We start from the raw sequence: 10,622 nt of genomic DNA, 5'->3' as shown, positions 1-10,622 counted from the left end.
ATTACAACTGTATCAAACTACACAAACAACCACAAACTTTACTCTCTCCTCGCCTTATCACAGAAAAATATTTAACAAGCCATAGGTCAGCACAAACAAATTGACAAATCAATCTGCGTTTATTAACAGCAAAATAATTTCAATATACTCGTTTATATACAAAAAACAAAACAACCACCGCTTTACTTAGGACCCAACATATTCTCCGGCTTCACCCACTCATGGAACTGCTCTTCCGTCAGAATTCCCAGTTTGATGGCGGTTTCCTTCAGCGTGCTGTTCTCCTTGTGGGCAGTTTTCGCGATTTGCGCGGCCTTATCGTACCCGATGTGGGGGTTCAGTGCCGTTACTAACATTAAGCTCTCGTGCAACAGCTTGTCGACTCTTTCTTTGTTGACCTGGATGCCGTCCACGCATTTTTCCGAGAAACATTTGCTGGCGTCGCCCAACAGGCGGATCGACCGCAACACGTTGGAGACCATCATGGGTTTGAAGACGTTCAGCTCGAAGTGGCCGTTGGCGCCGCCGATGGTGACAGCCACGTGGTTGCCCATCACCTGGGCCGCCACCATGGTGATGGCCTCGCACTGGGTGGGGTTGACTTTGCCGGGCATGATGGAGCTGCCGGGCTCGTTTTCGGGGAGGGAAAGTTCGCCGAGGCCGCAGCGGGGGCCCGAACCTAAGAACCTGAAAAAAGTGGAAGCTGAAGTTAAAAAATTTGAAATGCAACCAACAATACACATCAGATTCCTCTAAAATTTCGCACATTATTTTGTTGAAATGAGTTGAAAAATTATACCGTTTATTTTTACAGAAAAAAAAACATTTATGTGCGAAATAATATTTAATTTCTATTTTTATTAATTTTTCATTGTCATTTTGATCTTTATTATTTCTCAATTTATTATCTAGGTGCCGGTTTAAAAATAAACTGTAACTATGCCGTCAGCGATAACACTGGGTGCGTATTTTTATACTATTGACAATTTTCCTTCTACCATAAACTTGCAACAATTCACGCTAGTATTTGTTACACAACATTATCAACAATGTAAACTATCTTATCTTTAGAAAGGTATCACTGAGAAAATTGCCATTTACATAACGTCTCTTTAGCTTCACAGCAAGATGACTTGCTGAATTCCATGTATAATTAAATATTTAAAATAACTGGTATTATTATCAAACAGATGAATTAATTATCAGTAGGACGGAAACTGTATGCCTGTTAATTTTTAAACCTTGACTGTAGAAGTGTTTATAAAAGATAACGCGAAAAAATTGGTCGAAGGTTATTTCGACAGAATAACAAATCCCATTCGAAAAATTAAAAAAAAAAAAAGGCGAATTTTGTTTTCTACGAACCTGTATACAGTAAAAACTAGTGGCGTAAATAACGCTCCTGTAGTTTTGTAGTTGATTTGACTTTTTCACTTTTACGATTTTTCATTTCGTTTGTTTCTTCAGATTTTCGATTTGAGTTTCTCAAGGTTTCAATTTTCAATTTTTCAGTTGTTCGATCTGCAATTTTTCGTTTCGGTTTGTTATTTTCTTTATTTTTCCATTATTCGATTTTTCAATGTTTCTGTTTTATATTTTTTCGCTTCTTCAATTTCCATTTTTTCAGTTTTTCGTATTTTGAAATTTTCGACTTGCAATTTTTCAATTTTTAATTTATCGTTTTTCGATTTTCCACCTTTTTATTTCGGTTTTTGATTTTCTTTATTTTCTCAATTTTTCCGTTTTTAATGCCCTAATTTTATAATCGTTCTTTTTTTTTTAATACGAAAATTTTCAATTTTTGGATTCTTCAATTTTTCGATTAGCAATTTTTCGTTTTTTCAATTATTGGTTTGCAATTTTCCTAGTTTTCATTTTAAAAACGTAATAATTATAACTTTTAAAGTTTTTCACTTTTTTAATTTTACGATTTCAAAATTTTTACATTTTACAATTATTGGATTTTAAAACTTTCAAACAATCTTTGAATTTTTTTTTTGTTTCTTCAGATTTTCCATTTGCAATTTTTTGCATTTTCAAGTTCAAAAATTTTCAGTTTTTCCAACTTTGCAACTTTTGATTTTTTTAATTTTTAGATGTTGCAATTTTTCTTTTCGGTTTTTTATTTTCTTTATTTTTTCACTTATACGATTCTTCAACGTTTCGATTTTATAATTTTTTGTTTTGCAACTCTTCGAGTTTTCATTTTTGATTGTTCTTTTTTTTCGATTTTCCAACTTTTGGATGTTTTAATTTTTAGATTTTGCAATTTTTAATTTCGGTTTTTTCAATTGTTCGTTTTTTTATAATTGTTCTTTTTTTCAATGTGAAATTTTTCAATTTTAGATTTTTCAGTTTTTTGATTTTTCAATTATTGGTTTGCAGTTTTTTTAGTTTTCATTTTGAACATGCAATAATTATAATAGTTTTTCATTTATTCCATTTCTCAATCTTTCAATTTTTAATTTTTTTGTTTCTTCAGATTTTCGATTTGCAATTTTTCGGGTTTTCAAGTCGAAAAACTTTCAGTTTTTCAATTTTTCAACGTTTGATTTTTTCAATTTTTCGTTTCTTCAATTTTTTGATTTTTTTATTTTTCGTTCGTTCCAATTTCGATTTGCAATTTTACGTTTCGGTTTTTTGTTTTTTTCATTTTTACAATTTTTCGATTTTTCAATGTTCCGATTTTATAATTTTTTGTTTTTTTCAGTTTCAATTTTTTCAACTTTACGACAGGCAATTGTTCCGAGTTTTCATATTTAATTTTTCCAGTTTTTCGATTTTCTATATTTTTTCAATTTTTCGTTTTTTTTTTCAATGTGAAATTTTTCAATTATTGGTTTGCAATTATTTTAGTTTTCATTTTAACCATGTATGTAAATTATAATTTTTAAAGTTTTTCACTTTTTCAATTTTACGATTTCAGAATTTTTCACATTTTACAATTATTGGATTTTAAAACTTTTTCGTTTATTCGATTTCTCAATCCTTCTGTTTTTATTTTTTTTTTTGTTTCGTCAGATTTTCGACTTGCAATTTTTTGAGTTAATCGAGTTTAAATTTTACAGTTTTCCAATTACCAACTTTTGAATTTTTCAATTTTACGACGGTTTTTTATTTTTTTTTATTTTTCACAATTTTTAGGTTTAAAATTTTTCGAGTTTTCAATATTAAATTTTTAAATTTTCTTATTTCTTCAAATTTTCGATTAGCAATTTTTCGTTTTGTTTTTTTATTATCATCACTTTTACAATTTTTCGATTTTCCAACTTTAAGATCTTTTCAAATTTTATTTTCCAATTTTTCGTTTCGATTTTTTATTCTCTTTATTTTTTCAATTTCATAATTTTTCGGTTTTCGATTTCCCAGCACTTGGATTTTTCAATTTTTGGTTTCTTCATTTTTTTTTACAATTTTTGTAGTTTTCATTTTAAATATGTATGTAGTAATAATTATAATTTTAAAATGTTTTCACTTTTTCAATTTTATGAGTTTAGAACTTTTCCATTTCATTTTTCATTTCCATTATTGGATTTTAAAATTTTTTCAATTTTTCGATATTCAATTTTTTAATTTTTCGATGTTTCAATGTTAGTTTTTCGATTTTATAACGTCAACGATTTTATAATTTCCCGATTTTCCAATTTTTCAAGTCTTCAATTTTTCGTTTCGGTTTTTTATTGTCTTTATTTTTTCGATTTAATAATTTTTCTTTTTCAATATGGAAATTTTTCAGTTTTTAGATTTTTTTATTTGCAATTTTTCGGTTTTAGTTTTTCGTTTTTTCAATTTTAGATTTTTCAGTTTCTCTATTTTTCAATTTTTCGTTTTTTTTTTAATTTTTGATTTACAATTTTTCAAGTTCTCATTTTAAATATGTAATAATAATTTTAATTAAAAAAAAAAAAAAATACTTTCAATTTTACGTTTCGGTTTTTTATTTTCTTTATTTCCTCAAGTTTTGTATTTGAAATTTCTCGAGTTTGAATTCTAAATTTTTCAAATTTTCTTATTTCTTCAAATTCTCAATTAGCAATTTATTGTTTTGGTTTTTTATTTTCTTCATTTTTACAATTCTTCGTTTCTTTAATTTTACGACATGCAACTCTTCGAGTTTTCAATTTTTATTTTCCAATTTTTCGTTTCATTTTTTATTGTCTTTATTTTTTCACTTTTATAATTTTTCTTTTTTCAATGTGAAATTTTTCAGTTTTTGGATTTTTTGATTTGCAAATTTTCGGTTTTCGATTTTTCAGCATTTAGATTTTTTAATTTTTCGTTTCTTCAATTTTTGATTTACAATTTTTCTAGTTTCATTTATATATTACATATGTATGTAATAATATAATTTTAAAATGTTTTCACTTTTTCAATTTTACGACTACATATTTCATTTTTCATTTCCATTATAGGATTTTAAATTTTTTTTGATTTTTCAATTGGTCGATATTTATTTTTTCAACTTTTCGATCTTTGAATGTTACAGTTTTTCGATTTTATAATGTTAAAGATTTTATAATTTTTCGATTTCCCAATTTTCCAATTTTATTCGTTTCTTGTTCCCAATTTTCCGTCTTCAATTTTTCGTTTCGGTTTTTTATTGTCTTTATTTTTTGTGTCTTCAGATTTTCGATTTGCAATTTTTCGAGTTTTCAATTTTTAATTTTACATTTTTTTTATTCTTTAATATTTCATTTCTTTGAAATTCGATTTTCAATTTTTCGATTTTTCGATTTTTCAATGTTCCGATTTTATATGTATTTTTTTATTTCAATTTCTTCAATTTTACGACATGTAACTGTTCGAGTTTTCATTTTTAATTTTCCAGTTTTTCGATTTTGAAATTTTTTATTTCGGTTTTCAATTTTCTGTATTTTTTTCAATTTTAGATTTTTCAGTTTCTCTATTTTTCAATTTTTCTTTTTTTTAATTTTTGATTTACAATTTTTCAAGTTTTCATTTTAAATATGTAATTATAATTATAATTAAAAAAAATTGTTTCAATTTTACGTTTCGGTTTTTTATTTATTCAATTTTTGCTTTTAAAATTTCTCTAGTTTTCAATTATTCTAAATTTTTCAAATTTTCTTATTTCTTCAAATTTTCGATTAGCAATTTTTCGTTTCATTAATTTTACGACTTCCAACTCTTCGAGTTTTCATTTTCGAGTTTTCTGATTTTCCAACTTTTGGATCTTTCAATGGTTAGATTTGCAATTCACGAGTTTTCAACTTTTATTTTCCAATTTTTCGTTTCATTTTTTATTGTCTTTATTTTTATAATTTTTCTTTTTCAATGTGAAATTTTTCAGTTTTTGGATTTTTTCTATTTGCAATTCTTCGGTTTTCGATTTACAATTTTTCTAGTTTTCATTTTAAATATGTATGTAATAATATAATTTTAAAATGTTTTCACTTTTTCAATTTTACGACTTCGGAATTTTTCTATTTCATTTTTCGTTTCCATTTAACTTTCTGTAGTTTTTTTTCAATGTGAAATTTTTCAGTTTTAGATTTTTCAGTTTCTTGATTTTTCAATTATCATTATTTTCAGAATTTTTACATTTCGATTTGTCAATCCTTCAGTTTTTTTTTTGTTTCTCCAGCTTTTCGATTGGCAATTTTTCGAGTTAATCAAGTTTAATTTTCACAGTTTTTCAATTTACCAGCTTTTGCATTTTTCAATTTTACGTTCCGGTTTTTTATTTTCTTTATTTTTTCATTGTTTGTATTTAAAATTTCCTTATTTCTTCAAATTTTCGAATATCAATTTTTAGTTTTGGTTTTTTATTTTTGTCATTTTCACAATTTTTCGTTTCTTTAATTTTACGACTCTTCCGAGTTTTCATTTTTGAGTTTTTCGGTTTTCCAACTTTTGGATCTTTCAATTTTTAGATTTGCAATTCACGAGTTTTCAATTTTTATTTTCCAACTTTTCGTTTCGATTTTTTATTGTCTTTATTTTTTCAATTTTATAATTTTTCTTTTTTCAATGTGAAATTTTTTGGTTTTTGGATTTTTTCGATTTTCGATTTTTCAGGTTTTAGATTTTTGAATTTTTCGTTTTTTCTATTTTAGATTTTTCAGTTTGTCTATTTTTCAATTTTTCGTTTCTTTAATTTTTGATTTACAATTTTTCTAGTTTTCATTTTAAATATGTAATTATAACTATAATGTTAAAAAATTTCACTTTTTCAATTTTATGACTCTAGAATTTTTCCATTTCATTTTTCATTCCATTTATTTTTTAAAACTTTTTCGATTTTACAATTTCTTGATATTTAATTTTACAATTTTTCGATTTTTAGTTCAATGTTTCAATATTTCGTTTTTCACTTTTTCGATTTTTCAATTTTTTGAATCAAAGAAATGGAAAAATCGTCAAACTGAAAAATCAAAGATGAAAAAGTATAAAATGAAAATTTTGAAAAATCTAAAAATTGGGAATCAAGAACTCGAAAAATCGAAAAGTGCAAAATCGAAAAAACCAAATATGTATTGTAAAATCGAAATATTGAAAATTACAGAAGTCGGAAAATCGGATAATTGGAAATCCAAAAATTACAAAATTGGAACTTGGAAAATCGAAGAACTGAAAAATCAAAGATGAAAATTTTTAAAATTGGATAAACGAAAAATTATAACATAGAGAAAATGAAAATTAAAAAACCGGGAAAATGAAAAATAAAAAAGAACTTGATATTCCTAATGTAGATACAAAATTTGACAACAACCGGTTCAGTAGTTTAAGAGGTTATGAATCCAATTGAAACAGACGACAGATAGACAGACACACGACAGGTCACTTTTTTCGTATTCTAGAGATCATAAAAGTTGAAAAAACATGAAAGTAGCTAGTTGCCCGCTCAAGGTGTAATAAAAGGTATATCTTACCTAATATCATTAGCAATCTTCATAATCGAGCACGCGATCACGTTCAAAGCTCCCGATACTTCAACCATCGCGTCATGGGCAGCCAGAGCCTCAAACTTATTCGGAGCTGATGTAAAAGGCAGCCCCGTTAGTTTAGCAATTTCTGCAGCACACTTCTCCGCAAACCCTATTCTCGTATTGAGTCCAGTCCCTACAGCTGTACCCCCAATCGCCAAATGATACAACCTCGGCAACGTATCATTAATCCTATCAATACCAAAACACACTTGTTGGACATAACCACTAAACTCCTGCCCCAAAGTCAGCGGCACAGCATCTTGCAAATGCGTGCGTCCAATCTTAATAATGTCTTTAAATTCGTCCGCCTTTTTATCGAGAGCAGCGGCCAACGTTTTAAGTCCGGGTAAAAGAGTATTTTGGATTTCTACAGCCACGGCGATGTGCATCGCCGCGGGATATGTGTCATTACTACTTTGGCTCTTATTGACGTGGTCATTAGGGTGCACTGGAGTTTTGGAGCCGAGCTGTCCTCCAAGAAGCTCAATCGCTCGATTACTTATGACTTCGTTTGTGTTCATGTTGGTTTGCGTTCCTGAGCCCGTCTGCCAAATAACTAGAGGGAAGTGGTCACAATACAGCTTCCCTGATATGACTTCATCGCATGCTTGTGAGATAGCGTCGGCTATCTTCGGGTCCAAACCGAATTCTTTGTTGACGATGGCTGCCGCTTTTTTCAAGACACCCATCGCTGTGATGACTGGGTACTACAATTAATTTTTTTAATCTTAATAGAGCGTTTTCGTGAAGGGTACATACCGGCATCCTTTCGAACTCTCCGCCAATGGGAAAGTTCATTACAGATCTTAACGTCTGGGCCCCATAGTACTTGTCAGCTGGAACTTTGAGTTCGCCGAAAGTGTCTTTTTCAATTCTAAAATCAGACTGACACGAACATTTACACTTTGGGTTTAGTTGGACTGTCATCGTGGACGGCAATTTTGGGACGCAAGTGATAATAAATTTGAAATTGTGACAATTTTAACCATGGCAATAAACTGATGACATAACAGGGGTTCGGAAACTTACCATTAGGGCAATTTGGGGTTTTTGGGATTTCCGGCACAAATTCAACGCGGCTTTTATGCCAGCAGGCATGCGACTGCCGTAAAGCCGAGATAGCGCCATCCTTCGATAAGTCTTCCGCCCCTGACCTCTCCAGTGAACGCAGGAGACAACTTTCAGTTTGACACTTCGGAGAACTGTGCGTGTGGTTGGCAACGGGAGTGTTACTTGGCAACAGTTTTGATTCAAATTTTTGCGGGAAGTCAATCATTGCAAATTTTTTTTGGTTTTTCTTAGAATAAATGTATGTTGTTAAAAGTCTTAAAATATAAGTTGATGTTGAGTAGAAGCTAACTGTTGATCTTTTTCTTAATAATGGACTGATTAAGTCACGACATGTCTTGTGACTGGTTCGCCTTGGACGAATTATTGATTGGCTGAAACTGGTACAGAAGAGTTAATAACAGTATTACGAGTATATTGATATGATTTTGTGGTCAAATTTTACAAAGAACACTTCTCGATTTCGCACAAACTGTTTGCACAGAACTCTTCTACAGGACCCCCTGATTACGATCCTTACCTTCAAAAGTTGTGGAAATGCTTCCATGTGTCAGAAAAAAATATTTAGTGTTCGCCCTATGGTTTGCACCCTATTAGTTGCGCCGCATGTAGGCAACCAACAACACACACAGTTGAACTCGCACGAATTCCAATAACTAAATGATCCACGGAGCAAGAAGTGCCACGTTTAGGGGTATGTTTGTAATGGCGTGCAGGGCGCGAAGCGCCCTGCCTCCACTAAAAACCCGATATTACACCTACCCATGTTGTTGACTATAAGAAGTTAGGCTATGTTCGAAACGACTTCCCATTGACGAGTGTGCAAATGGGAAATTTAAAAATTTTTTTGTGGCAAAAGTAAGCATTTCCACAACATTTGAAGGTGAGGAACGTGATCAGGGGGTCCTGTAGAAGAGTTCTGTGCAAACAGTTTGTACGAAATCGAGAAGTGCTCTTTGTAAAATTTTACCGATTTTGTTTATTACGTAAAAATAACAACTTAAATTGATGCTTAAACATCTGTATATTTAACGTGTTTAATTTAGCTACTTAATGTAACTAAAATAGCAACCAAGTCATGATGTCATTACATATAATTATAGGGAAATTGAGTAAAAGGTGCTTTTAATTTTTACATATTGTTTCATGTCATTTCACCAGTAACAAATTTAAACTTGTATGTAGCCTGTGTGTTTAAAAGGTTGTAATGTTGGTTGCATAAGAATCGATTTTTTTCAAACTCCAGTGTCGTCTCACTTTACAGGATCGAAGGGGCAATTATACCCTTGATTCACGCTGCATTAACCCTTTCAAGGTCACACATTTGTTTTTATCAGTGCGACTGTGACTTCTCTTTTTCTCCCCCTATGTACAATACGTGACCAACAAGGATTGATTTAGTAACAACGTCAGGATGGCGTCAGACATTTTGTCACTAAAGGTATCTCATCTGTCAAATTCACTCTCATCTTAACAGGTACTAGCCCCGCCCACCTACTATTTATTTTCTTAGAGGTAGTATGTATAAAAAAAAAGTTATGATTAGCGCTTTCTTTACTTTTTTCACATCCTAGGTTCTATTATTTTCCACTCCCAGTCGACAGAAGAACATGATTAGCCCCACCCACCCACCCTGCCTCATTTTCAGTGATTGATTTTATCCGATCTGCATGAAATGAATGATGTTATGCTGAACAGAAATAAAATTAGTCGTAGAATAAGAGAGGGCTGGGTCTAATACTTGCTAAGATAAGACTGATTTTGGCAAATCACATACCTTCCGAGAAACTAAAGGGTGGGTGGGCGGGGCTAGTATTTTGTAAGATAAGACTGATTTTGGCACTTCTGACATTTTCGACCATTTTTCAACTATATCTGAAAATTAGTTGAAGACATTTTCTTGCAAATTTCCATATCCAGAAGCCATTTTTTCGGATTCATTTCTTCGGAAATTCCTACCGATTTTCCAAAATCGCTAATTGAAATACAGCAATTTTTACAGTTTCGTCAAAATAGCTCGCTATAAAAATTTTTTAGACAGTTCTTTGAGGAAATTGGTATCATTTTAAAAGATCTATATGATGACAACAATTTTTTTTTTGCAAATAACTAGATTTTGGATTAAATGGAGAAATTTTGAGATATTTTACGAAATAACTTTTTTATTATTTATCTTAAAATATTGGTTGCTGTTGATTTTTTGTAGTAAAAAAATCAATCTTTCCATTTATGAAAAAATATACCTAGTGTTTCATTAAAAAATTAAGTTCCGGTTCTCTTAGAGGGTATCTGATTTGTCAAAATCACCCTTATCTTAACAGACACTAGCCTCGCCCACCCACCCTCTATTTTCTTAGCGGGTATGTGATTTGCCAAAATCGATCTTATTTTAGCAGGTACTAGCCCCCCCCCCCACCCACTCTTTATTTTCTTAGAGATATACGTATAACAAAAAAAGTTACGATTAGCGCTTTTTTTACCTTTTTCGCATCCTAGATTCTATTATTTTCCACTCCCACTCGACAGAAGAACATAATTAGCCCCACCTTCCCACCCTGTCTCCTTTTCAGTGATTGATTTTATCCGATCTGAATGAAATGAATG

At 30.3% G+C, this 10,622-nt stretch overlaps 1 protein-coding gene across 1 annotated transcript; it reads right to left on the bottom strand.

Annotated features, from left to right (window-relative positions):
- Positions 1-100: 100 nt before the first annotated feature.
- LOC135133750 (fumarate hydratase, mitochondrial-like) lies at positions 101-8,167 on the bottom strand. The gene is made up of 4 exons (XM_064062242.1): positions 7,980-8,167; positions 7,710-7,835; positions 6,894-7,657; positions 101-687 (listed from the first exon to the last, which is right to left on the bottom strand). Exons 1-4 carry the CDS (start codon positions 8,076-8,078, stop codon positions 183-185), a joined length of 1,494 nt encoding a protein of 497 aa, XP_063918312.1. The 5' UTR covers positions 8,079-8,167; the 3' UTR covers positions 101-182.
- Positions 8,168-10,622: the final 2,455 nt, after the last annotated feature.

Source organism: Zophobas morio, unplaced genomic scaffold (assembly GCF_036711695.1).
Source record: "Zophobas morio isolate AGI-343-1 ecotype UQ-CSIRO unplaced genomic scaffold, CSIRO_AGI_Zmor_V1 ptg000022l, whole genome shotgun sequence".
NCBI lineage: Eukaryota > Metazoa > Arthropoda > Insecta > Coleoptera > Tenebrionidae > Zophobas > Zophobas morio.
This window is presented reverse-complemented; position numbering and strand designations above follow the sequence as displayed.

Coding starts and splice junctions, on each gene's coding strand:
- LOC135133750 (XM_064062242.1), bottom strand. CDS start 8,078: ATGGCGCTATCTCGGCTTTACGGCAGTCGCATGCCTGCTGGCATAAAA. Junction 7,836..7,979: donor AACCCCAAATTGCCCTAATG/GTAAGTTTCCGA, acceptor TGTTCGTGTCAG/TCTGATTTTAGAATTGAAAA. Junction 7,658..7,709: donor GAGAGTTCGAAAGGATGCCG/GTATGTACCCTT, acceptor AATTAATTGTAG/TACCCAGTCATCACAGCGAT.